General features: G+C 41.8%; 1 protein-coding gene across 1 annotated transcript in view; it reads left to right on the top strand.

Moving 5' to 3' along the window:
- COL4A5 (collagen, type IV, alpha 5) overlaps positions 1-27,235 on the top strand; it is a gene marked incomplete at its 5' end in the record, with an annotated part of 54,263 nt that overhangs the window by 6,632 nt on the left and 20,396 nt on the right. The window contains 30 exons of the mRNA XM_010136614.1: positions 806-850; positions 1,580-1,624; positions 1,730-1,792; positions 2,533-2,586; positions 3,294-3,320; positions 4,562-4,642; positions 5,698-5,760; positions 6,334-6,369; positions 6,488-6,529; positions 6,638-6,730; positions 8,936-8,989; positions 9,097-9,153; positions 11,223-11,267; positions 11,368-11,421; positions 11,599-11,640; positions 12,104-12,236; positions 13,022-13,195; positions 14,516-14,599; positions 15,787-15,879; positions 17,464-17,534; positions 17,753-17,944; positions 18,391-18,559; positions 19,200-19,292; positions 19,388-19,492; positions 20,089-20,186; positions 20,448-20,598; positions 21,226-21,339; positions 25,310-25,477; positions 26,319-26,408; positions 26,850-26,999. Of these exons, the coding sequence (XP_010134916.1) occupies positions 806-850; positions 1,580-1,624; positions 1,730-1,792; positions 2,533-2,586; positions 3,294-3,320; positions 4,562-4,642; positions 5,698-5,760; positions 6,334-6,369; positions 6,488-6,529; positions 6,638-6,730; positions 8,936-8,989; positions 9,097-9,153; positions 11,223-11,267; positions 11,368-11,421; positions 11,599-11,640; positions 12,104-12,236; positions 13,022-13,195; positions 14,516-14,599; positions 15,787-15,879; positions 17,464-17,534; positions 17,753-17,944; positions 18,391-18,559; positions 19,200-19,292; positions 19,388-19,492; positions 20,089-20,186; positions 20,448-20,598; positions 21,226-21,339; positions 25,310-25,477; positions 26,319-26,408; positions 26,850-26,999 (2,686 nt within the window). The remainder of the gene's footprint in view (positions 1-805; positions 851-1,579; positions 1,625-1,729; positions 1,793-2,532; positions 2,587-3,293; positions 3,321-4,561; positions 4,643-5,697; positions 5,761-6,333; positions 6,370-6,487; positions 6,530-6,637; positions 6,731-8,935; positions 8,990-9,096; positions 9,154-11,222; positions 11,268-11,367; positions 11,422-11,598; positions 11,641-12,103; positions 12,237-13,021; positions 13,196-14,515; positions 14,600-15,786; positions 15,880-17,463; positions 17,535-17,752; positions 17,945-18,390; positions 18,560-19,199; positions 19,293-19,387; positions 19,493-20,088; positions 20,187-20,447; positions 20,599-21,225; positions 21,340-25,309; positions 25,478-26,318; positions 26,409-26,849; positions 27,000-27,235) is intronic.

The raw sequence follows: 27,235 nt of genomic DNA, 5'->3' as shown, positions 1-27,235 counted from the left end.
TGAGCTGAGTTTGAGTGGGGCAGTGCAGATCAAGGCCTCATTGAACCTACATACAGACAACCAAGAAACACTCCTTGCTTTCCCTGGAGGGTTTCAGTTTATTTTTATTTGCTACTGAATTACATCGTAATGTTCAGATGGTGTAATATGGCATTAAAACGTTGAAAAGGCTTCCTCTGATTGCGTTAATGTTTAATGTGCACAAGATTATCCAGGATCTGGCATTTCTTTTGCAAATGCTCACAGTGTAAACTAAGAGAAGCACTCCAGAAAAAAACAGGTAGATGATAAGGAATGATGGAAGTCCACACTAGAAGGTTAATGGGATATAACAAGAGTGAGGGGTCTTGGACTAGAAACTTTGGTGTTTTTTATTCCATAAATGCCTTTTCTTTTCAAGATTGTGATATGAAGCTCTAAATGTCATAATACAAAATAATAGTGGTGCAGTATGGTTCACATTTAATTGTGTATATCTTGTTTGCCCACAAGAGGACACTGTAGGATGATATTTGAAAGCACATGCCCAGTATCTGCTTAGGAGTGACCTTAAATAGCTTTGGTTTTTCTCAAAACATTTCCTCTAAGCCACAGTTTATCAGCTGTTCGAATACTTCTCAATTTGAAGTCCAACACCCTAAATAAAGTAATTTTGAACCCTTTTACTGAGGAAATGGTAGCTAATACAACGGCTAGTCCACTTACTATAGATACATAGAAGAAATTTTACCATGCTTTCAGTTTAATTTGATAGAAAGGCAGACTGCAAACTTGAGTGGTTTTTTTGTCTGTTGTTGTTTTTTAGGGTGATGATGGACTTCCAGGGCCTATTGGACCTAAAGGAATCAGAGTAAGTATTGGTGCCATTTTAGGGTGATATATTGGAATTATGGATAAAGACTGCCAGGCTTTGAGTAGGTCCTCACAGAAGAGGTGATTTATGGGGGGAGAAAATTAACTTAAATCTGAAGACTTAATTTATCTACCAGCTAGAAGAGATTGTGTTACTTTTTGTAAGTAATATAAGATTATATAAATAATAATCTTATGTATTGCTTTTGTTAGCTTCATAAACTCATTAGGGAGAGTAACCCCAATATTTATTTGATCTGTTTTGCTATACAGGACCTAAACAAATGCCAAAAACTTTGCTTCAATTTATTCTGAAGTAGACACAACATACATAGGGTCGATGTAGGAGAGGTTGGTTTGTCTGGAAAGCCTTCAGGGTTTGTGCCTTTGCTGTTTCTTTTTGTCAGACCCCTCAGCTGGTGACAACTGATGCATCTCTGACCTCATTGGGACACATACATTTTCCACACCATGAGTGTTCGTTCATCTTCTCTACATATCTACGTACTATTACTTTATTTGTTCTGCATTGTCTTCTCTGTGGTTTTGTGGACATGTCCCTGATGGCTGTTCAGCATGGCATTCTTTTTTTAACAGTTGATTCAGATGTTTATGTTTCTCCTGACTTACACATAAATAGATGACGTTTAGTAAAATCTTGGTAAATCCTTTTGCACACCCATTCATACCATACTGTTTAAAACATATGTGATTAATTGCCTTGTAGGGACCGCCAGGGCTTCCAGGGTTTCCCGGAACACCAGGCCTTCCTGTGAGTAGGACTGAGCTATACAGATAAAAGTCGGTTTCCTTTTGTCTTCTGGGCACAGAAGAGCATCCTACAAGCTAACTCTTCTTCCTCTTTTCCCCTTGAAAGGGATTACCAGGACAAGATGGGCCACCAGGACCTCAGGGTATCCCAGGGTGCAATGGAACAAAGGTGGAATCTCTTTAAAATTCTTAACGATGCAACGAGAATATGATAAAGAGCTCTTGTTCTCCTGGCTGTAGCCAATAGATTTAGTTTATTATGTGCAGTAGTACTTGCTGTTACTGAGTTGTGCGTGTAACTCCAAGATAATTCAGATTTACGCACGCATCTGAGAGAAAGGATAATGGTCTAGTACTTAACGCACAAGTTCTGCCAGAAACTGTCAGCACCAAGACACAATATTTATACTCTGCAGCCAGTGTGGTTAAATTTTTTGTTCTAATCCTTAATTTTATAGCGAAAAGGAGTGAGAGGAGTGTCTGATAATGAGATCATCTTTATAGTAGACTCTTGCTACCAAGGAAAATTCATTCCCTAGCAGTAGGACTGTATTAGTTTTTAATAATACTGCTTTGAAAATATTGATTCAGTCTCCCTGCTAGGAGGAGCCGCTTTCATTCTAACATGTTACTTAGCTTCGCATTATGATCTTTCCATAAGAGAAGCTGATCTTCTGTAGCACTATGTGTGTTTTCTAGCTCTGTAGTTTATTGCTTTGTCTGGAAGTACATGGAAATATCTGACTATGAACAGTTCTGTTTCAGTCAGTTGTGCGATTTAAACTGTTTATCTTATAGCTTGTTGCAATATAATTTGCTACTCTGGAGTCATGAGCTATCAGTCAAAATTTATCTACTTTTGTTAATTTTTTGTTTTGTTTTTGGCTAATTGTTTTCCTCATCCCTAAGGGAGAGCGTGGATTCCCAGGCAGTCCAGGTTTTCCTGGTTTACAAGGGCCTCCTGTAAGTAAAAGATTTTTGGATTAGCTACCTGTAATCCACTGAAAGACTTCTACTTCGATCTGTGAAAAATCAGATAAATATCAGCCTCTTTTTGCAGTTGTTCTTTTAATGAGTAAGAATATAGTAATTGTTTTATGGTTAATCAGAATATTTTAGATGTCCAGTAAGAGTGAGATTTTTCTGCTCCATGCTGTGGTAAAGCTAATAAAAAGCCCTTTGAATTCTGACAGGCCGAGAAGCTTTGCCACCTGCAGAAAAAACACCGACATGCATATGTGTCAAAAGTGGGATCTTGATACTGTCATCTGGTACATCTAAAGAGTCTTACTGGTGATTAACAGGGCAGAAAAAAGAGATTGTGTAGGGTGTTTTTGTTATAAAAACCAAGGCTGTACAACAAAGTGGCTGTTGGAACCAAAGTACAAGCAAAGAAATGTAGTAGACAGGATGAATGACAGGAGGCAATAAACAAACAAATTGCTTGGAAATGGAGATGTGGTTCCTTTAATGCTCAACATCCACTGTGAAAATACTTCTCAATTTTTGATTCTGAAGATCATAAAAACATTTCTCCTGTTTCATATCTTTTAGATTTCTATCTCTAATGCTTGCCTCATTGTGTACATCTGACTGGTGTGTTACTTGCAACCACTAATGATTTCTTTCTATTGACCTTTCTTTTTATTTTTTGTTTCTTTTAAACAAAGGGACCCCCTGGTCTGCCAGGTATGAAGGTAAGTGTTCTGTACTCGCACATCGCAGTACTTACCAGGCGTGGGTGCGCAGTGTGGTCTGGCAGAAGTAACCTGCTTGCTGTTAGGGGAGACCACATGCATCCACTGGAATCTGGAGTGACATTATGTGGAAAGCTTAGTGTTTCTAGGCCACTCCAGTGCAACTAACTGGAAATCCTGCAGTAGCTTTACTCAATTTGGGTCAGTAGCTCCAGAAGTAGTGAACTGTTTTCTGAAGTGCATTTCCATGGGAAGGACAGTGTCTATTTGTATTGCAAGGCATCAAGTTAGCAAAATGTCTCTGAACTCCCAACTGCACCAGTGGTCTGTCTACCTGTGCGTGCTCAAGAACGCTGCTGGAGGCGAAGCAACAATAACTGAAAACACCCAGTGAAGAATGCAACATTTTACGTTCGCTTGAAAACAAGCTTTCTACTGCATAGATCACTATGTAGGTGGCTTTTCTCTAGTATAAATAGTCCCATAACCTGATTTTAACCTTAAGGACCCCTTCTATTTTTTAAGGGTTTTTTTGTTATATCATTGACCTATTTGAGCATGGACCAAAACATCAGTTTTGGTTCAAATCTATTTGAAAGGAAACCTGACCCACGGAATTTTTCTAATAAACTCCTGAGAGAACAGTATAACACTAGTGCTGGAAATTGTGACTGTAAAGCTGTTTTTCTCAGCTCTTTTTCTTCCCAGTTGTTTCAAAGGTATTAAAAGACAAGCTGATCAGAATATATACTCATAAAACAAAGATCTTCCCTGAAATCAATAAAAATTTGTGTTTCAATATAGAGCACTAAGCATGACTATTTTAACAGCACACGCAGCGTTAATCTCATGAGGTGGGATACTGGAAAAAGCTGAATGAGCCTTTTTTCCTGTTGTGTCCTATCAACTGCTTTCACATGGAGTGGAATGTCTCTTGTGAAGCATTTGTATTTCAATCCCCTAATCTTTTGGAATTTAAATCGATGCTAATATATTTGTACAGCTAAAAAGAGAGCTTTTAATAGTTGGTATTTTAGCCATTTAAGGAGTCCTCCAAATATGCAAGGATCTCTCCTAAGAAGAGCTGTTCTTGGAGAAGCTAGTACTTACATTAAAAAGGACTGCTAGGGTGTAGCGTAACCCCGAGTCTCTCAATCTTTAGAGCCACTTTGTGTCCCTTGGAGTCAGAATGGTAATAAAGAACTGCAAATTCTTTGATTAAAGTCACCTCTTTCTTCTAGGGTGAAGCAGGTGAAATAATTACATCCTTGCTGCCAGGACAGAAGGGCGACCCAGGATTTCCAGGTCTTCCAGGGATACCTGTAAGTTGCGCGAGGTACTATTAGGCTGTGCTCTGCCAGAAAGGTAACATGAAAAGCATTTGCATTACAGCACCTCTGGAGCATTTGGATCCCCTAGCACCAAATGTTTATGTGGAGAAGCAAGGCTTGTACTTAATGTACCTTTAGTTTATGGCTTGAGGGGAAGTAAGTGCTTCCACATTGCTCTTAACAGGGTGACCCACAGAGGCCTGGACCCCTGGTCAGGAAAGTGCTATCCAACAGACAGCAGTACTCACTGATTTGCTTCTCTGTTTCCCATGCCTGTTGCCCCTTCCTAGACATTCTCTGTATCAGTTCTAGAGTTTTCTTTCCTTCTTCCCCCTGAGGCAGAGAAAGTAACATCTGCCTTTCTGGGCTGTAGCCACTATTTTGGATGGTGGGAAGAGAGGATAGTGTCTCAGCTGTTCTTCTCATGTTGCACCCCCTGAACAGTGTTTCTGTTCTCCCAGCAGTCTTCTGTGAAAACAGCTAGTGACTCCAGGCCCTGTGCTTCCCCACTGAGCCATTCATTGCTTTAGTGGAGGAACAAGGGGAGCAGAAAATGAGTCTATCGGCCTGAACTGGACAGAAGCCAGAGACTCCCATTTCCTGGTACAGAGGCAAGCTCCAGGCTATTCTGACCAGACTGAGCCTGTTAGCATTTCTGTTCCTCTGATCTGTGCTTCCCTATTGTCTGCTTCTGGCTGGGAGGAATCACAAATACAAAATGTTTTGTTGTTCTCTCTCAGTGCATGAAGAGAAAGAAAGTGCAAAAGTAATTCAAAACAAACAAAAAAAGCATTCCCTTATCCAAGCCAGAGAGATGTGTGGATGCTGAGATCACAACACCCCTAACACAATGTTCACTCCTTTAGGCATTTTCACAAGGACAGATTGGTAGATTAGTGGTCAGCTCCTTTGATTTGACTGGCACGGGGTACCAGCTGTTGGGTCTTCCTGACCTTGAAAGTCTTGCTGTGGGTTTTTTTTTTGTTTGTTTGGGTTTTTTTTGTTAAAACATGCCTCTCTCATAGCCTTCTCCACTTTCTCAACAGGGCCCACCCGGTGCCGTGGGAGTACCAGGTCCCATTGGCCCTCCAGGTCCCCCAGGTTTGACGGTAAGGTTTTTTGACCTGCTACTCATAAAGCGTGAAATGGGTGGTTACTACTTTGTTTCATGTTCTCAGAGGCAGGTCAGTAAAGTGCAGAGATCTTGGTAGTCAAGACTTGGTGTGAAGACAACAGCAACCATGCACTCAGCTCACCCCACAGCTGCTACGGTGCACATTTAAACGTGATACATTTCAAACAGCCTGTTCCCAGACCTCTTTCTACTTTAAGTCAGGCTGAATCTTTGTGCAGGCTTGTTATTTGTGTGAAACCCGAGGGACAAGATTTAGCTTATTTAGATCAGGGTGATTCTTTCCTTAATGTTTAATATCTGTTCAATTTTATTTGACTCTCACACTTAAAAGGAAGAGCTAGTTTCTTATGTATTTCTGAAGTTGAATAGCATGAGGAATAACTCAGGAAGGCAAGATGTCTTGTCAATGCAGATGTAATGTGCAGGAGTCAAAGTAGCATCACTGGTTATCTTTGGTTCGTGGCGGTAGTTTGGGTGTATTTTCCCCCCAAAAAAGGGGCATGTAAAGTGCTTGAAAATGACTGGGTTTTGTTTCCTTTTTTAACAGGGACCTCCTGGTCCACCAGGGCTGCCAGGACCTAAGGTATTGTCTTTCCCTTATTGAAGGGGCTGGTGGTGGACTGGTTTTTGCGTTTGTGGGTTTTTTTCTTCTTTCTGTTCATTTGCAACTTCTAAGGGCTGATGAGTTATACTTTTTGCAGGGTAATATGGGTTTGAATTTCCAAGGACCCAAAGGTGAAAAAGTGAGTAGGTGATCAAGATGATATTTTTGTTTATTACTTTTGGAACACTTAGACATACTATTTTGGCTTGTATTACCTCTAACAAACTGCCATCTTCATGCACTTCAGGGTGAACAAGGTCTTCAGGGACCTCCAGGGCCACCAGGACAAATTGGAGAACAGAAGAGACCAAATGACATTGAGTTTCAGAAAGGAGATCAGGTGAGTGGGAAACCATCCACCCGCAGTGAGTGTGAGATTGAGCCGCAGCCTCTGTCGGTTTGGCTCCTGTATACTCACTCTGCAGTTACTGCAGAGGTTCTATTATTTTTCTCAAAGTTCTGAATATTTCAGGCCTTTTCCTTTAATAGAAGGCATGCCAGTCACATTAGCTCAGTTACTTCCCTTAGTAAAATAACTATTCTTAAACTCCCTTAAAGGAAGTTCATAGTAACAATAAAAGCAGTTAAAATATTCTCATTCATTGGAACACCCAGACTGCAGTTTTCAAAGCCATGTGGGGATTCAGATCCCCATTAATTAACCAGCTGTGACATCCATTGTGAAGAAGTCTTTCAAAATTTTAAGTCAGTTTTTTTTCCTTTTTTTTTCTGTCATTAATAATGCCTCAAGATCTGCTTCTGGCCTCCCAAAAGTAAATATCAAGCCATGTTGTGACAGTAAGCTCAAACCGTTCGTTTGATATGTGTGAATCCTTCCCCACCCGTAAATGCCAAAAAGTCATTGGCAGAGTTGCCGTTTTCAGGTTATTACTTTTTTTTTTTTCCTTTCTTCTTCACTGGGGAACATTTCTCAGTGCCGTTTGATTCTGGGTGCGCTTCTGGCCTCCCAAAAGTAAATATCAAGCCATGTTGTGACAGTAAGCTCAAACCGTTCGTTTGATATGTGTGAATCCTTCCCCACCCGTAAATGCCAAAAAGTCATTGGCAGAGTTGCCGTTTTCAGGTTATTACTTTTTTTTTTTTCCTTTCTTCTTCACTGGGGAACATTTCTCAGTGCCGTTTGATTCTGGGTGCCAGTCGTAGTCACTCTGAGTAGCCCCAGCAGGATCACAGGTACCTGGATTTCTTGTTTTCTTTGAAGTTTCTGTGGTTTTCTCCGATATCACCCTGAGTAATAGAAGAGCTGAGGGGGATATTTTGAGGCAAAAGTGGCAAGTGATCATTTTTGTTCTGATTATTTTGCAAGTGTCACTGTGGTAACTGAGCTTTAAACTGTTAGTTTCCTCTATCCATATGTGGAGCAGTTTCTTCCTTTCCACTTTTTCATCTTGGGAAATGTGTTGGAGAAGAAAGCCTTGGTGCACAGCAGTATTTTATTTTGGCAGGGTGTAGGGCAATTCTGCCCTTCATCTTAAAACCATTTGTTACCCTTCCTTTCAGAATGTTAGGCATCATAGAGGCAGTATCTAGAGCTACCCGCTGATGTACGTTTGCACTGCGCCCTTATCCTAGAAAGGTCTTGGTCTTTGGGTTTGTATCTGCTTTACAGGATGGTAGGACGGAAGGTAAAGAGCAGCTTCGTGTGGTTTCATTATAGGTCTGGGAAAACACAAGGTGACGTATTGACCACATTGTAGCTGAAGCAAAAATTCATCTCACTCTATTAGGGTTGGAGTAATTTGCCTCTGTCATCAGGGACCTCTGAAGGACTAATTACACTGGCATTAAATTATATAAACGTGCAAAATAAAAGCATTCCAACTACATTTCTTCTAAAGCACTAGGGCTTACAAAGACAGTCCAAGCACATGGCCTTTGACCAATATTAACAAGGATTGTTATTTCAACATTACACTTTTTTGTGAAATACACATGAAGGTCTGGTGTGTAACTTCACCTGTGATCTCTGACTGAAAAATCAAGTGTATAGATAACAAACCCTGCACAGAAACCTTCTGTGGATTCAATAGCCTGTAACGTTTCTTTAGGTTAATGGCGAAGAGATGTACAAAGGTGTAACAAGGCAAAATAGAAACCTAAGTTCTTAACACAGTGATCCTGTGACGCTTTTCTGACAAGCGCATTATCGATCCTGATGGCCTCACAACTTCAGCAATTACCAGTAATCTAACAACCATTGCTCCTGTCATTTCAACAAGATCTTGCATTTATTCTTTCTTTCCTTTTTTTCTTCCTTTTTATTGTTGTATAGCAGCTGCAGGCCACCAAACCAGCTGCTGTACTGCACACAGGGAGGCAGCTGTGTCATAGGGGAGTGAGTCATCTAAATAAACAGGATGAGCAGTTAATAAAATTTATAGATGCATTTGAAGTTCCACAGAAAAGATTAAATATTACCTTGGAAATCTAGGTTACAGGAAAAAAGATTCTATTTAAAAAAAATCAACCGAGCTACTAGAGAGTGATGGAGGCTTTAATTCTCTTCTTTGCCCATGCTTGACAGGGTATTCCAGGTGATCCAGGCCCACCAGGACTTCCTGGGCCACAAGGCCCTCCTGTGAGTAATCCTCCTTTAGTTCTTTTTTTGTAACATCTGTATCAGAACTGTAAATTCAGTCTGCTCTGGCTTGTGGGCTCTGTGTAAGATAATGTTTGTGTGTCCAGGGTCTTCCCGGTGGCGTAAAAGGTGAAAAAGGTGAGCAAGGAGAACCAGGCAAAAGAGTAAGTAGTCTGTTTAACCAAACATTTATTTTTCCAATCAGTGTTATTTTTGAGAATTAAGCAAATGTTGAATTCGGGTGGGGCCATCAGCCTCTGGGTAAGACTTTTTTTTTAATCCATAACATGGCAAACTAGTAGATGATGCATCTGGCTCATGAAAGTGCTTCTAGCTATGGATCTCTTAAGTGCTTTCTGGTAGAATTACCTACATGTAGATCTTAGTTTTGGGGGCAGGAGAAAATCATTTGAATAACGTTTTCTGGGTACATGTGGAAACCTTCAGAGTTGTTGGGCTGCTTGACTGAAGCAGCAGTTTTCTGTTTCCTATTAGAGAGGGTCATCATTCAGTTTGCTATGCACTGGGTTGCCAAGCAGCACGAAAGTGGTATATGTTTAAGCTGGTCTATGTAAACTCATTCTCAGTGCATTTCTTTGTCAGGTGAGTCACAAAACCAAGTCTCTGAACACTGCATGTTAAGACCAAAAGTCAATTTGTCACTTCCCGAGAGACTGCTTCAGTTTGTGAGCCACGTGGGGAGGGCACAAGTCAGGATAGCTGCATGTAGGGATGGATAGCATGAGTCCCTTTGTTCCTGTGTAGACTCAAAGCCATCCTAAATTTACTTGGACTTCACATCTCAGAGCTGAGGAACGTTATAGAAGTGCTAAGAAACAGGATGAAAATAACCTGGGCTGGATCAGCGAAGAAACAACAAGCTGCTACCAGCTCAGAGCACTCTGCATTTTCACTTTCACCCGTAGTTTCATCAATGTTGTGGCCCCCTTTGAAAACCAAGACACAAATCTTGCTCAGGTTAATTGGACAATATATAAACACTGTTTCAAAACATGTTTGATAGGTTTTCCAGTTTCCACAGGAGATAAGGACAGTGGAAACAAATGTTTGGTATTCTAGATAAAATCCTTCTTAGTTGCTAAGGTTTGTAGGAAGGATTTGACTTGCCTTCTTTAAGGAACACAACAAGTGAGGCGGATGGGCAAAGTCAGAATTTTCATTATATTTTGAGTGGTTTTTTGGATGGTATTTTCCAAGTTGCTTTTCTCTGCAAAAGTGAAGGGGAACCACATAAATCTGCAAAGATCCAAAAGGATAAAAGTCCTGAGGGAGTATGCCAGATGCCTTTTACCAAAAGTTTGTTTACTGACATTTTTGTTTTGGTTTATGCCTTGAATTTGGGCACATTGCATACTTAAAGGGCAGCTTTGTTATTAAGTTACCCTAAAGCTGCCTTTCAGGGTTCCATGGGGTTCTGCGTGGCTCAAACCCATTTCAGATATACTCATAAAAATGCCACTATATGGACTCAAACAGGTAGTTCTGCAAATTCACAGGAGATCGTAAAACCTCATTTTTGAGAATCAGAACCCATCACTAACAATACAGGATCCACAAATCACATTATACTCTAACACTCTATCTGTCAAGTCTTGTTATCAACTTCTCTATGATTGGGAGTTGATCACGGCACTGTGGTGAAACTTAACTGCAAATTATTGATACTATTCTCCAGAAAATTGCATTTGGTTTAAAAGCGAGTTAAAATTCAAACATAATGTTTGTATTTAATTTCACCAATCACATTATACTAATTTCCTAATTAAATGAAATGTTCTAGTGTTTAGGATTTAGGATCTGTTTTCCAAAGAAACAATTTCTCTCAAGTTAAAGGGGCTTATTAAACACAGTGAACAACAATAGTTAACTGGAGACCATTTTGCGCTGTATTCACACAATGTTTCTTTGAGGCTTGCCATGTTTTTGTGCTCTGGTTTTCAAAACAAAACCTCAGTTTGGATAACTCCGTTGAATATATTTGGTTGATGTCTGTCAGAGAAGGGGGGCATTTTCCCCCATACCGAAAGGATGCTGGACAACATGGGAGCATCCGGTTCCTCCATGTTGAACCCAGGACATATGTATTTGTCACAAGGACTGCTTTCTAGAGAAAGTTTGGTCTATTGAAAAATGGGAAATAAGTAACGTAATTTCCATAATAATTCTTCACTGCTGAAGCATTTTATTTCAATGTGTGTTTATGTCTTTGAAGGGAAAGCCTGGCAAAGATGGAGAACCTGGTCACCCTGGTAGGGATGTGAGTAACTCATATATTTCTAATCTGAGCAGACTCCTTATAAGCTTTTCTTCTGATACAGAGAAGATCTGAGCGTAATTATCTTTCTCTTTTCTTGAAGGGTTTACCTGGTGGACCTGGAATAAGTGGTGCTCCAGGAAGAGATGGTGAAAAGGTATGCCAGGTTTTTGTCATTGTTGCTATAGTAGCTTGAAAATCTGCCATCACTGAGTTCAGTTCTGGCTGAGTAGTAATCATGTTGCCTGTGCTATGACAGTGTTGAGGAATATTTGCAATAACTTCCTTGTGTACTAATGCACAGTATAAAAAATGCTCTTCATTTCATTGGTAGGGTGAAAAAGGTGACACTGGTCCCCCTGGTCCTCCTGGAATCGTAAGTTGCTGATCTTTTCTTTCTCCATTTGGTTTACAGTGTTTTTTCATCATAGTTCTTGGGTGACTGAGTGTCCCATCTCCAGGTATAACAATAACAGAACAAGTAAAGATTTAATATATTCACTAATAGAAATGATTGTTTCCATCTTTAAAAGTAGATTCTGAGCTCTAAAATTTGCTAGGTTACCAACACAAGGCTAGACTATAACCTCTGACCAGCAGAAACTGAGTCAGCTTCACTAAACTTGTTCTAACCATGTTGGCTTGGCAGTAAACGTGCTTTTCATTGGGGAATGCTCTTTACTGGAATTTTACCTGGTAATTCAGTGGAGCAGGAAAAGCATCCTGTCATCTGTGTAACGTTTGAAGTACTTTGAACTTTTTCTTCCTCACATCTCTCTGCTGTTCCTGTGACTCTTTTCTTGGCGAGTTGTTTCACATGAACATGAAACATTTTATAGGTCGTTTCAAGACCAGGCGTTGATGCACTCGTGGGACCAAAAGGTAGCAAAGGATTGCCAGGACTTCCAGGAGCCAAAGGCGAGCGTGGATTCTCTGGTAGGCCAGGCCCACCTGGCTTGCCAGGTTCTCCAGGTAGGAGACCAAGCACAGAAATAAATGGTATGCTCAAATGTCTGAATGGACATTCAGCTTCACAATCTTTTCACACTCCTTTTGACAGTGAAGGTAGAACTATTTCAAGCCACCTTTGACCTCAAGAGTGGCCCATAGTTTATGGGGAAAATATGGGGAATTGTGAACATTCATGGCCCCTGCTGTGATGAACAGAGGGTGCTAATCATCAGGGCTGTCAAACAGATACTAGCTTAATGGTCTTAGGGATAATTTATCTCGTATCACGTACCTATAACTTACGTTATCCATTGCATTACACAGAGACAGTGTGTACCAGAAGTCTAGTACCTGGCCATCAAACCTAGTCTCTACTATACACTGGCCAGTATTAAAGGAGGAGGTGATCTGAGTCTGCAGTGGGAGTGGGCGATGATACCTGTATTTGCCTTATACATGCACAGAGAAGAGCATTATGATTCTGATGATGCAGCTTGTAAATATTCTTTGTTTTCATCAATACTTCCTTTCATTAGTGCTTCATAAACATTAGTTCCTTCATAAACATAGCTGTTGAGTCTTGGGTCAATTTTTCAAACCTAAGTCCCTGAAAATGCAAAACGTGCATGTGTCAAACACTGCACATCAACATGTAGTTTGATTCCATGAAAGAAATTATGGAGTACTTACATGGAAAGATGCAGTCTTAACCTGTAGCATGTTATTCGTCATATATCATTGTTATCCTTACAAAAAGGTGATTTAAACCTTTGAGCTGTCAAGGAACTAAGTTCTTCCCCTCTTAGGGATCACTACTGTTGGACCTCCTGGCCCACCTGGCTTGCCTGGTGAGAGAGGACAGAAGGGAGATCCAGGTTTACCTGGCGTTTCTATTCCTGGGCAGCCAGGACCTGATGGACCACGGGGACCTCCAGGACCACCAGGTCCCCCAGGGCCACCTGCACCATCTGTTCCTTCTGGTAAGTGATGATCAGATAGACAGCAAGTAGAAAAGACTGAACAGCTTTGAAATACATCCTCTCTTTTTCCGCTCCTCTCTTTTTCCGCTCCTCTCTTTTTCCGCTCCTCTCTTTTTCCGCTCCTCTCTTTTTCCGCTCCTCTCTTTTTCCGCTCCTCTCTTTTTCCGCTCCTCTCTTTTTCCGCTCCTCTCTTTTTCCGCTCCTCTCTTTTTCCGCTCCTCTCTTTTTCCGCTCCTCTCTTTTTCCGCTCCTCTCTTTTTCCGCTCCTCTCTTTTTCCGCTCCTCTCTTTTTCCGCTCCTCTCTTTTTCCGCTCCTCTCTTTTTCCGCTCCTCTCTTTTTCCGCTCCTCTCTTTTTCCGCTCCTCTCTTTTTCCGCTCCGTTAATTTCACCTCCAAAGATATTGTTTATTAGCAGCTGAAGTCCATGAGATTCCAAATTACTCATATACATTCTCCAGGTTGCTCCCATTGCAAATCAGGAGAAGAAATCCTGTCAGACTTGTGGAACCTTTGTGCTAATTCACACAATAATGATAGTCCTCCCCAAGCCAAGCAGATTTACAAAATCAAGTATTTTTCCAATTTATGTTACATCCTATTTAATTAAACTAATGAAAGTTACATTAAAATTTGTGCATAAAGCAGGAGTTAAACATTTCAACGCTGTCTTTGGTAAATTTAGCTTTCATGATAGGATCTAATAAATGGTTGGAGGGACTATTCCCTGGCAAGAGCTGTGATACCAGGAGTCATGGAGTAATGTGTCACAGAATTCCAATTTCATTTTAAAAATGTTCTAGTGTGTAGACCACACAGAATTAACTTTGAGAGTGGTCACTTTGGGTAGAGGCTCTTAGCTCCTTTTTGGCATAGGGGAAGTAGGGAATGGGAGGTGGAGTAGGAGAACTGGAAAGCTGTGGTGGAGAGGGCTAAGGTTCAGGAAGGAATTTAGATGGCATTGGCGTCTTAAGCCTCCTCACTCTGATACTTTTTACTCGTGCTTTTATGGTATGAGGCTGAACAGCAGAATGTAGTGTAGAGATGGAAGCGTGACGGTTGTGGGAAGTAGTGGGAGACAGTTGACGTTCTGAGGCAGAACTGGTGATTGTTGTGTAACATCACTAATGGTTTCCTTCCGAGTTTGGATTACTTTGGGTTTTCATTAGCAGTCCTGTGTCTGAATTGCCAAAATGTTTGGTCTGTGATTGTGTGGGTATATTGAATATCTACACAAGTACTAAGAAGGACTGAATACACGTGTTTGGTGCTGCTGTCAGTCTAACACCAACTGATCATTAAACCTCTCCCAATTCTCTTTAGGTGAAGGGTTGTGTGAGCAGGGGCCACCAGGTCCTCCAGGAATTCCAGGACAACAAGGCTTTACAGGGGAGCGAGGCCAAAAAGGTGGAGTGTCACAGCTATCTTTGTTTTTCTGGTTTTGTTAAAGCTCATTAAACAGCATAAAGCCTGCATTAAATAAGGGTAAAATGTCCCCTCCCATTGGGGTTGAGTCAGATATTTTGTTTGAGTAAGAAAGCTCATCTAGTGTTAAAGCTCAGGAATCTCCAAGTGACTAAGTGTATGACCAGTGCCAGGGCCCATCATGGATCATGATTAAAGTGGAACTTCAGGTTTAGGAGTAACTCCCAGGTAGATAGAGACTAAGTACTTTGTAACAGCAGCTGCCAACTCTGCATGAAGAAGTTTTATACTGCATGAATAAATTTGACATTTTCTATGGAAAGCAACATTGAAATTATAAATGCGAGATTCCTAATTTGAGTTGCTCAGTCTACAGTGAGTTTGTTTGGTAAAGAAAAGACAGACATCTTTAATGTGTATCCTTGTTTCCAAAAAGACAACCTTGCAATGAGGATGCTGACTTGGGTAAGTGAGAATCTTTTCCTAGCTCAACCATGGACATCCTAGATGACTTTGGGCTTCTCACTTAATGTTGTACTCCTTTCAAACAGAAAAGCGTGTACAATTCCTCATGGTAATTGTAAGGATTAATTAATTATCCTAAATGAAGTGTTTATATACTACATAGATGAATGTCAGAAAAGTCGGTATGCGAAGGAAATTCCTAAGCCTCTTGAAACCATTCTTTTCTTTTTTTAAGTTGAGCCTGCTGTCAAATCTATGAAATGTTGCCAGTATTTATTTTGCGCTCTTGGAGTTTAATTAAAGTTGAAATTTTGATATATGTGTGAGTTGTAGTTTGAAGTGCCAAGTACTTTACAAGTACTCCTTTTAGAAGAGGACTCTTTTGCCAAAGAAAAAAGTCCACAGTTTTATTTTTTATTGAAAGTATTTTTGTTTGTTTTTAATTTATTTTGCACTATTCTAAATAAATGCTAATCATACCTAATAATTGGTTGTCTGAGTCCTAGCAACCAAAAAGCTTTGTTTAGATTTCATGGGGAAGAAGCCTTCTAATATTTAAGCAGACATATAATTACGTAAAATAGTCATTTTGGACTTGGTACCATAGATCCATAGCAAGAAAACAATTACTGTTATGCTGAATTCTTTTAATGTGTTCTAGGATCTGATGCTCAAGTATGCTTTTTCGATGCAAATCTTTTTAGGTGATCAAGGAGACACATGCTTCAACTGCATAGGAACTGGAGTAATTGGGCCTCCTGGGGAGAGGGGACCGCCAGGACCTCCAGGTAGTCCAGGTAAGGCTGTAGCCTCCACTATTTTGCTTAATATATTCCATAAAGTCACTTTGGTATCTGAGTGTGCACAGTGCTAATGATATTTCTGTGTATTGTGTACAAATTCAGATGCACAGTTGCCAGCTCCAGTACAAAGTTGTGCATGTCCTGTTTTGCACCGCTGGGGAACATGAGGAGGAAACAGGCTGGACATGTGTACACTAATCTCTCATTTTTTGAAAATCTAGTCTTTCAAAAATTCTTAGATCAAAGACAGACTTGCAAACATGCTGCGTATTGAAGATTTGTGGCCTGCTGTAGATTTAACTGAAAGAGAGAAATTAACTTCTGCTACTTGTTATTCCTGAAACAATAGGGGAGCTGGAGCTTTTTAAAGTGTGATGCTACTGATTTAACTTAGAGTTGCAAATTTTATTCTGCTCAAACAAAATCAAGCTCTCCAAAAAAAAAAAAACAGACAAAACCTTGCCTGGTTTTGAAACAGCTTAGCTATTACCTTATGCAAACAGCATGCTCGGTATTTATAGCTTCTTACACAGTAGCGGTCAACGGCTTGATCTCCAGATGGAGATCGGTGACAAGTGGTGTCCCTCAGGGGTCTGTACTGGGACTGGTTTAAGATCTTCATCAATGACATAATGGGATCAAGTGAATCCTCAGCAAATTTGCAGATGACATGAAGCTGAGTGGTGCAGTTGACACACCTAAAGGATGGGATCCATCCAGAGGGACCTGGACAAGCTGGAGAAGTGGGACCATGTGAACCTCATGGGCTTCAGCGAGGCCAAGTGCAAGGTCCTGCACCTGGGCTGGGTCAATCCTCTGTATCAATGCAGGTTGGGGGATGATGTAATTGAGAGCAGCCCTGCCGAAAAGAACTTGGGGGCACTGGTAGAGGAAAGGCTGGACATGAGCTGGCAATGTGTGCTTGCAGCCCAGAAAGCCAACAGTATCCTGGGCTGCATCAAAACAAGCATGGCCAGCAGGTCAAGGGAGGTGATCCTACCCCTCTGCTCCACTCTGGTGAGACCTCACCTGGAGTACTGCATCCAGTTCTGGAGTCCTCAGCACAAGAAGGACATGGACCTGTTGGAGAGGGTCCAGAGGAGGCCACAGAAATTACCAGAGGGCACCTCTTCTGTGAGGACAGGCTGAGAGAGTTGGGGTTGTTCAGCCTGGAGAAGAGAAGGCTCCAGAGAGACCTTACTGTGGCCTTTCAGTAGTTAGAGGCCTGTAAGAAAGATGGGGACAACCTTCTTAGCAAGGCCTGTTGTGACAGGACAAGGGGTGATGGCTTAAACTAAAAGAGGGAGATTTAGACTCAATCTAAGGAAGAAATTTTCTGTGCTGAGGGTGGTGAGACACTGGTCCAGGTTGCCCAGAGAGGTGGTAGAAGCCCCATCCCTGGAAACATTCCAGATCAAGTTGGACCTTGGGGCTCTGAGCAACCTGCTCCAGTTGCAGATGTCCCTGCTCACTGCAGGGGAGTTGGACTGGATGACCTTTGAAGGTCCCTTCCAAACCATTCTGTGATTCTATGAGACAGGTTTATGTTTTTCTTTTATCTTTTTCTGTACTACTCAGGTTCTCCTGGTTTTCCTGGACCAAAAGGTGAAAAGGGGCTTCCTGGATTAACAGGCCTTGTAGGGCCACCAGTAAGTGGTGGTGTTATGTTCTGGTGGCGAAAAAAGTCTCATTTGTCCTGCATGTTTGGTAGATCTGTGCACAGTAGATACTAATAATCTTGTCCAATACTTACTTTTTTGTCCATAACTAGCTTGAATGCATAATTCTTATATTGTGCTAAACTCAGAGAAGAAGTGATAGAAAAACTAAACTGTTTGTTGGTGGGTTTTTTTTCCTTCCCTCTCAGGGATTCCCAGGGTCCCCAGGTGCCCCTGGGAGACCTGGTCCTAAAGGAGACCCAGGGGATGTCCTGACTTCTCCAAGAATGAAGGGTGACAAAGGAGATCCCGGCTTCCCAGGACCTCCAGGTCTTCCTGGTATAGATGGCACTCCTGGACGAGATGGACTACCAGGTCTACCTGGCCCTAAGGGGGAGCCTGTGAGTTCGATTTTATGCTGTCTTTGATTGGACAGATGTTTTGGGAAGTCTTTGTGATGCGTTTAACATAGTGCAGATAGAGGACTGGTAAATGCACTTACTTTGGGTGTGTCTAATGTAGTAATTCTCTTCAGCAGCACCAATCTAGTGATGATATAGGGGTACTCCCTGCATCTGTCCATGCCTCTAAAAATAAGCTGAGACTTCTCTTGGGTCGTGTCACATGGTCCCTTCTGCCATTGTCTAGATTTCACCCATGCAGTGTGAAGAATGAAGTAACTAGGTTTAGGACTTATCTCTACCGTGTTAGTAAAAAAGCTAATAGCCTTGGGAGCTAGAAGGACGGAAACTACCAAAGAGTTTCAAAACAGAAGCAATGAAACACTTTACTCCTTTGCTAGTAAATACATGTTCCTCTTTCCAGTCCTGCTTTTTCCTTCTTTCAGGGCAGTGTTGCCTTCAAAGGAGAAATGGGTATTCCAGGTGATCCAGGAATACCAGGGCTTCCTGGAGACAAAGGACTTCCTGGGCCTCCTGGTTTTGGTCCACAAGGTTCACCTGGTGAAAAGGGCATCCAAGGTGTATCAGGCCGTCCAGGGCCTCCTGGAGTTCCAGGTGAGTTGGTCTCTATGTGCTATTGAGCAGAAGCTGTAAGATCAGATTTTGTCCTTTTGCTCTGGACAGTTCTGAGAACATAATGCTGCTTTCAGAGTGTCAAACCTAGTATTTATAAGCTCCCTTAGAGAAGGTCATCACAGAATCGTGAAGTGACCGGAATTTGTGCTATGTTACTATTGGCACAGGGCTCTCCCTTCTGCTCTGGAGAAGCTTCTCCTTCTCGACTGACGGCAGTGGAAGTGCGTAGTGCCCACCATCTGGCTTAGGCTTCATAACACTGCGCTAAACAGGTTTTGTAAACAAGGGCTTGCTTTGAACAAATTCGCTTTTGTAACTTTCTTGTCAACTACACAGATCCTGATCGAGTAGTGCTGGTATCGGCTATGGAAAATAACTATTCACATGATCGTACCTAGGAGGAAGCTAGAAAAAAATAACATTTCAAGAAAACTGTCTTAGTATTAAACAATGCTTCTAAGCCTCTAAGTGCTGTATGGAGCTCAGGGGCAGACAGCCTGCTGGGTAAAGTTTTGCTGGTGTTTAAGTTCTTTGTATGCTTGGGATGTGACCAACATCTTTTTTCTTTGAGCAGAAAAGAAGCTCCTGCTGAGTGATACGTATTTCTGTTTGGTTTTAGGTCCAAAAGGTGAACCTGGCCAGACTATTACAGAACCAGGAGTTCCTGGGCCCCCTGGTCCTCCAGGAAGAAATGGTGACCCAGGTCTTCCAGGTAAAGCAGCAACTAGATATCAAGGGAATTCCAAGAGCTTTTATTCTGACATAATTATTCTTGTGATAATTATGTTGATTTTCTTCTTTTTACAGGAGATCCTGGTCAGCCAGGTCAGCGTGGCTTACCAGGAATCCCAGGTGCAAAGGGAGAGCCAGGTATTCCTGGCATTGGACTGCCAGGTCCACCAGGCCCTAAAGGTATGTTTACAGCCATGTGACTGTATTGTATTGGCTGGAAGGGGGGACATAGAGGGTCGTGTCTATTTGCTTTTTCCTATTAAGTTGATTTTTTGTCTCTAGAATCCTTTAAAATACGTTTGGCTTGAATTTATACATCTTTATAATAGTCTCAAAAGCATCAGGGGAAAAAACCTGCTGAGCTCTTGTTCCTCTGTTCACTGTCCTGCTCCTCACAGTAGCTTTGCATTTTCCAGTGAACCAAGGATGCAGAAGTAAATGGGTGGAACTTTGGGAAGCGATGAATATTTCAGCTTGAATCAATAAATGATCTCCAAATGCTGCCTCAAGATCTAATGTTTCTGATGTGAACTGTTTGGTTTTTTTGCTAAGAGCACACAACATAGCCCTCCTCTGTGAGGAGTCCCGGAGATCCTCTGTGGCAAAGACCGTACACTCAAAAGTTCTCTCAGCCAAACGGGTACCCCTCAAGTACACTTCAGCTAGCACAGAACCTCTTTTCAGAGATTACTTTTCATAGGCCCTAAGGATTTCTCTAAGAGTTGTTCTAATGCTCACTGGTGTCCTCTCTCTGATGTCCTCCATGTCATGTGCAGGTTTCCCAGGGACTCCAGGCCCCCCTGGAGCTCCAGGAACTCCAGGTCGCCCAGGTCTGGATGGGCCTCCCGGACCACCTGGTTTCCCAGGACAGAAGGTCTGTGTTTGCTTGTTTAATGAAAAACTTCACTTTCTTAGATGTTCTTCTGCATCAGTGGGAAGTTGGTGGGAAGGATTTCACCTCTTGTCAGCTTTTGATGGTGGGGAAGTCACACTATCTACTTGATGTTTGAGTGAGGGTAGGAAAAAAGAATTGAACTCTAAGATGGTGGACATTTTTTCTTTGCTACTTTTAACATTTTTAGGAGAGGCTAAACTTAGAAAAAACCCTCTTAAAAAATTTGTTAATTTGTTACAGGGGGATCGTGGATTTGGAGTTCCAGGACCACCTGGACCCCCAGGACTGCCGGGTGCCAAAGGAATTCAGGGACCTAAAGGTGATACTGGCTTCCCAGGGAACCCCGGTCTCCCAGGACGGGCAGGTTTTGATGGAACTCCAGGGCCCAAAGGTATGGAGAACTCTTCCCTTTTCTGTTCTGTATTGAGCTTCAAAAAATACCAGTGTGCTGGGAGTCATACGACAGTTAAATACAAGCAATTCTGACTTCAGAGCAGTATCGTCAGGGTCCGTTTTTCCGGTTCAGACACACCTGTGTAAATGGCAGCTCATGTTCTCAAAAGACAAGCACACAGGGGTAAATATCAAGCTGTGGGTCGGTATCTGAAAGGCTGTATTCTGAATAACCCCACATTTACAGGATTTGTAAAACTTTTTCAGTAGAATAATTGTCATTTAGATGCACTGTGCTTCAACGTGCAGAGGGTGCAATTCATGGATTCCTGGGTGAATCATTGCATAGAACTGCAAAGCACGCCTGGTTTGTGGGAGAGCATCTGTGGAGCTCAGTGTGGATGATAAGGCAGTAAGATGTCTCTGTGTAGCCTAGAAATGTAAACTGCATGCTTTCCACGCGGAGTGAGGACAAATCTCTGCCTTTCAGAAATAGCCTCTGAAGTGTTACATCTGTGTTCGTTTGTGTGCAGGGGTGAGATTTCAGCACAGTGTGCTGGCACTCTGCTGCTGAGAGCAAGGATCTCTGAACTGAGTTCACTATTTACCTAGAGTGTTCTTTCAGGTGACCCCGGACCAAGTGGACCACCAGGACTCCCAGGCCCACCAGGCATCCCTGGCATTGGTGGTCAAGGTCCACCTGGATCTCCAGGACCTCCCGGTCCTGTTGGCCCCCCAGGTAAAACTCACATGAATGGTACCCCTAGGTTGTTTCTGGTGTACACCAAGCAAGTACACAGGATGCTGAACAGCTTGGCTGTTTTGCCAGTTTTTTACTGAAATCGGAAGTGGAATTTTATTGAGCCCTGCCATTTCCACAACATAGAGAGGTCTCGAGGGTGTAAACTCCTGCTGTGGAGAAGACTTAGAGCCTTAGCAGAAATCCTAGAAAGTGGTGTGCACAGATAGTGACAAAATCTCTGTGAAGGTGCTTACTGCAGTGCTCATCAGAACAAGACAAAAGGGAGCACAATGTCAGTGCAGCGGTTTGGGGGTGTAGAAGAGGAGGAAACCTGCCTTTAGCTGCTTCTGCTGTGCTTTCAAATAGCAAGAGGGTTCTTAAATTCCAAAGCAGTTTTCTAGCTACCAAACTGTATCCCAAATTCACTGGGTAAGAAGTATTTTTAAATAACTTTTTATCTAGAAAAATTAGTTTCTAGTTTGGCAAAAAATCCCTAGACAAACTCAATCCCCTCGACAATGCTATTTGTCCTCCCTCTACTTCCATGGTGAGTGCAAAATCAAGGGAGTAGTTCAGGTTTTCCCTGACATAGCTCGGCACTTTTTTCTTTTTCTGGTTGGAAGCTGACTCACTACTTATAAACTCAGTTAATGTGGAAAGGGAAGAAAACACGAGTATTCCAAACTAGCTGGTTCATTCCTGCCAGTAAAAGAGGTCATACGCATACATCCTGTTGTAAGCATACCTGGAAAAGAGCTTTAGACTTCCTCCTACAGAAACCTGTGTTCTGGGGTTCCTGACTCCCCCACGCTCCTGCAGAACCAACAAGTTTTATGAGTCCTCATAGGTTTAAAGTAGATTGACAAAGTAACTCTAAGGATAGTGATAATTAGGAATATGTCTCTGAAGGGAGAAATATTGTCTTTTGTCTAAATCGACTGGTGAAGATGTGAACTTGTTCCATCTCGGGCACAGAGAGTACCTGTGCATGCATGCACGTCATTCTGTTCACAGGGTTTGTTTAGGGAAGTTCCTTTTGCCCTTCATTCACTGAATGCGCTTGCTGTGCACCAGCTCCTGATGGTGCAAGCGTGAGGCAGTCACCGCAGTGAGAACGTTCTCTGGGGATTTCAGCATGCCTGCTGCTGAAACACTTCAAAACCCACCTGGTTCTTGCCATGCCTGTTCAATAGTTTTCGGTGCATGGTTGTGAGCTACACTCTCTGAAATGTGTTTGAATGCCGATGCTGGGATTGGTGGTGTTTGCAATGCACACTGAACAGTCCGTGGCCAACTGTCAGCCGTGGGTCACGGATCGGCTGATCATATCCAGATCTTTATGAACTGTGAGCTCAGATTCAGCAAATGCTTAACTGGAATGTGGGTAAGCACTTGAGTAAGCGAGCCCACGGAGTTTGAGTTCTAATCACGTACATAACATGTGGGTCATGTTTAAGTATATTTTTTTTACAAGTTTCCCAGTGGGGAAAGGAATGTGTGGTTGCTGCACCAGTGAGCGCTGAATGTGTCCAGTGTAAAGAGCTGGGGATAGAAGGGGTCCGGACAACGGGCACAGAGGTTCCCTGAGCCAGCAGCTGGGTCCTCTGCCTGCCTTGCCGGGTCTTCTGTACCATCCTGAACCTGTGGCTGCACTCGAGACCGAACTGGAACAGAAGGCAGCACAGGCTGTACGGGGAGGAGGGGCGGGGTGTATTAGTGTGGGTGTGAATGTTTTGTCCAATGCATGTTGTTTTGTCCTGCTCTAACATCTCTTCTGATGTTAGCCAGAATTTCATTGTATTTCACATGATCACTGATTTATTCTGAAAAATACTGATTTTGACAAATGCACAATTATTACTAGACTTGGTGGATTTGAAATGCTTATATTTTCACTCGTCGTGTCTGTACTGACTTACTGTGGCTACTAACAGCATGGTGGCTCTAAAATCTAGTGCATGGTTGATGGTCCCTCTTTGAGAAGTCCTTGTTATTTCCCTTGGCTCTGTTTTGTTCACAATGCCTTACATTCTCATCTCCCATCTCTTGTTTGTTTTACTAAGCTGTTTTGATTCTAATCCTGTATGCAACATTAGGGTAAAGCTTCTGGGGCTCTTTTTCAGGTAACCTGGAAAATTTTTGAAAGGATTTCCCTGTTCAGAATTCTTTCTCTGCACCACCATTTCTTCAAATAGCTTACAGTAACTCAACGTTCCTTTTTTATAACTTTAACAAATTACTTTAGAATTTATTGTGTTGTCTATATAATTTTCTCATCATTTTTTTTCCATTTGCTGATAGAGTCCTCTTAAACACAGAGCATGTGCAGACCCTGTCCATCCTCTGGTACTGCTGTTTCTCGTAAGCAGTTCCAGGCACATGACACCATAGTTTAATGGAGTGGGAAGCTGCTGCCAAAGGGGAACGTGCTTATCATTAAATAAATGGAGAAGTTTACAGCCTGGACTATCAAGAAAACTTGATCTGCCTTTTTTCATGTACATCATGACATCACTCCTAATCTTGTTATTAGGAGGAAGCTGCTGCCAAAGGGGAACGTGCTTATCATTAAATAAATGGAGAAGTTTACAGCCTGGACTATCAAGAAAACTTGATCTGCCTTTTTCATGTACATCATGACATCACTCCTAATCTTGTTATTAGGAGGTTTTGGCATGGTCTTGTCACTCTCGGACTATGCTGGGGCACATAATGTGCAATGTACATTTCTGTAGGCATAAATTTGCATAATAGAACTTAAAGAATGGGGAAGAAGAGGGGCATTTGTGTTATAAAGAAGCAGAATCTCTTGAAAATCCCTGTTTGAAGGGATTTAGCAGAATGTGATGCAGAGCAGCAAGAAGCTGACGGGTAGGGTGTGCCCTGGAGTTCAGAAGGTGTCCAAGCCAGTGTCCAGCAATGACAGTTTTGTATAAGAAGTAGTTCAGAAAAAGCATGTTCCCCAGCTGTGAAGAGAGTTCTAGACAAGGAGAGATGGAAAAATAGTTTTATTTTTAAAATGTACTATCAATATTTGAAAATATCTCACCAAGTGGTGAGCTGCTGAGTGGTGGCTGCACTTCTTCAAAAGATCTCCCATGTTCCCTTACAGTCTGGTTTCTCTTAACTGCATTACTGTTGTGGTCTTAGATCTGTTTGCAGTAACTTTGGGGTAGATCTTTTTCTTTGTTCTAATCTCTATGTGCTTTATTTTGTTTCCGAACTTAACCACTATTGCAACTCCTTACTGCTACCTGTCTCAACTTGCTGATGAGCGATAATTCGTTGGCTTTTGAACCTCAGGTTCCCCAGGTACTGTGTTTCTTTACCAGAGCCTTTTCTTAACTTCAGATTTAAGAATAATTCTTTTTTGTCAGCTACGTTTCCAGAATGAGCATCTTCACTGATACAGTGCACTGGAGGGAAACAAGCTGTGTGCTTGCCTCAGCAGTGCCTCGAGCTCAGTATCATCAGGGTTAAACAATCTCACGCGTGTTTTGACAATTTCTATTTTCCATTCAAGGAAATGTAATGCAATGCAGAATTTCACTGCCCTTCAAAAATATTCAGCTGATGTTACATAGCTACACAGAATGTAGTAAAATGGAATCTTTAATGGCAATACACTTGTAAGAATCTCAATACTTTATGAAATACAAACCAGTCTAATCAGTCTTGGCTTTTTATTAATCAGACTTAAAGGGTTGTGAAGAGGGTTGCTTTCCTTTCAAAATTTTTTTTCTTTAAATTGCATTTGCTACAACTTGGTAAAATTTTAGTAATGCTTCTCTTTGGGAGAATATGGCCTTATAACACCTGGAAGCCATCAAAAACCAAATGGCTTTAGAAGAATTGCATGATTTTCATCAGTGTCAGGAATGGACTGCAGTGCTACACCCAGAGACAAACAGATCTCAGCCTTGCCTTACTTTTTCCTAATGGATTGTGTATTAACAACATTGTCCAGGGTTGCAGGGCATTCCAGGGGAGAAAGGGGATCCAGGTCCTCCAGGCTTCGACGTTCCTGGTCCTCCAGGAGACCAAGGTGCCCCAGGATACCCGGGACCCCCTGGTCTCCCAGGGCCTCAGGGTTCACCTGGACCACCTGGCCGGGATGGAATACCCGGGCTTCCAGGTAAGTTCACATTTTTTTTACCGGTGGACAAAGACCAAATGGTAGTTACAGGTAGATGCTCTTTGTGCCTAAGCATGCCAGCTTTATGAACTTCGATGTTTATCCTAACCATTTAAAGCTGGATACATGTAACTATTACATCTCATTCTTTAAAAAAATCACAACAATTTGTTTTGTTAAAATCTTTGTCGCCGTTACACTCTTCCCTGTAGCTTGATTCAAATATTTTCTGTGTTACTCTGTTTCATAACTTTAAAATGTGACTTTGATTGTCATTGCTATGGCACTTTTCTGATGTATTTTGTGGGGTTTGGGTTTTTTGGCCACAGTTTAGAAATAGAAATTGTTTAAAGGAAGTAATTACAAATATTATCAATTGAATCCAACACAGTTTTAAATATTAATTTCCTTATTCTGTGTGTTAGACTGTTCAGTTAAGACAGTCTGTTTCGCCTTATGGAATAGAAATCTGAAAAGTTGAGAGGAGACAATACAGAAGATTCTAATAGTGTGTACCCAATTGTCTTTCTGGCTTTCAATAAATTGTTTCAAACCAGGGAACTAAACTTATTAGAGGTATAAATACACTTTCTACCATAAAGAACAGTGCACTGCAAATTTTCTTCCCAGGACTTACCTGTGGAAAATTGCTGCAATTTTCAAGTGTCATTTTATCTGATTTAGATCTGTATAAGAATTAAGTGCTTGTAAATCCCTTAAAACAGGCTTTATATGCATGTGCTGGTTAACAAATCCTGCAGAGATGCAGGAAAGTACAAGTTAGGTACTGATCGGTTTTGAGGTTTTGTTCAGACTGAAAATGGTGATTCGATGCATTTAGGTGCCAAAGGTGAGATGGGCGTCATGGGAGCTCCCGGTCCTCCAGGGCCTCCAGGAGTTCCTGGAAGAAATGGTCTGCCTGGCTTGAAAGGTAATGTTTGTGTTCTCTGCCTCTGAACAGAATGCAGGATGCTGCTTTCCGCGCTCTGTGTAGAAAGAGGCTTATAATACCAACATCTAGATCTTCATTCCTGGGATCTGCTTAGGCTGTCTTCTTCTGACAGTGCTGATGTTCAGAATTGCTTTGCAGTTTTATCCATAGCGTTCAGTCACTCCTGGTTTTTAATTGATGTCACAAAGTGTTAGCTATTTTTTAAACACTACCTCTGGATTGATGGCGTTGAAGTACGGCAGTATTTCTGAAGTATCTTGTAAAGTCTGCTTTAAGCAGCAGAAAGACGACAGTTAGTAGCTTTGGCTTACAGAGTCATCTGGAATCAGAATGGGCTCCCTCTGTAAGAAAGAGCATTACAAATATGAGGCTGCATTAAGGATTATATTTTTCCCCTTTTGTTGCCTTTCCCTGCTGTAGGCAATAATGGATTACCTGGCCCACCAGGGCTTCCTGGACCAGTAGGACAAAAAGGCATCAAAGGTGAAGCAGGGCTGCCAGGTCCACCTGGAAAAGTTGATCCAAAACAGCTGGGAGCAAAAGGAGAAAAAGGCGAGCCAGGTGTTCCAGGTACAGAGCTTTGCATGTGGGTCTGGGGAGGTGGTTTGTCCTCTACAGTGAGTCCATTACAGTTCATTCTTTCTTGTGGAAAAAAATATACTCAAGATATAGAGGTGGCTTAAGGTTCTTTTATTTTAGGCTTCTTTTTTAAGTGGTTTTATGACCAAGTTACTCTGTATGGTTAGAATCAATGTCCTTGCTCTTTAACTGTTACTGTTACTTGGCATATGGCGATAAGGTGCTTT

The sequence above is a fragment of the Buceros rhinoceros genome, unplaced genomic scaffold, assembly GCF_000710305.1.
Source record: "Buceros rhinoceros silvestris isolate BGI_N320 unplaced genomic scaffold, ASM71030v1 scaffold285, whole genome shotgun sequence".
Taxonomy (NCBI): Eukaryota; Metazoa; Chordata; class Aves; order Bucerotiformes; family Bucerotidae; genus Buceros; species Buceros rhinoceros.
Note: the sequence above shows the minus strand (reverse complement) of the source record. Positions and strands in the feature narration are given on the sequence as shown.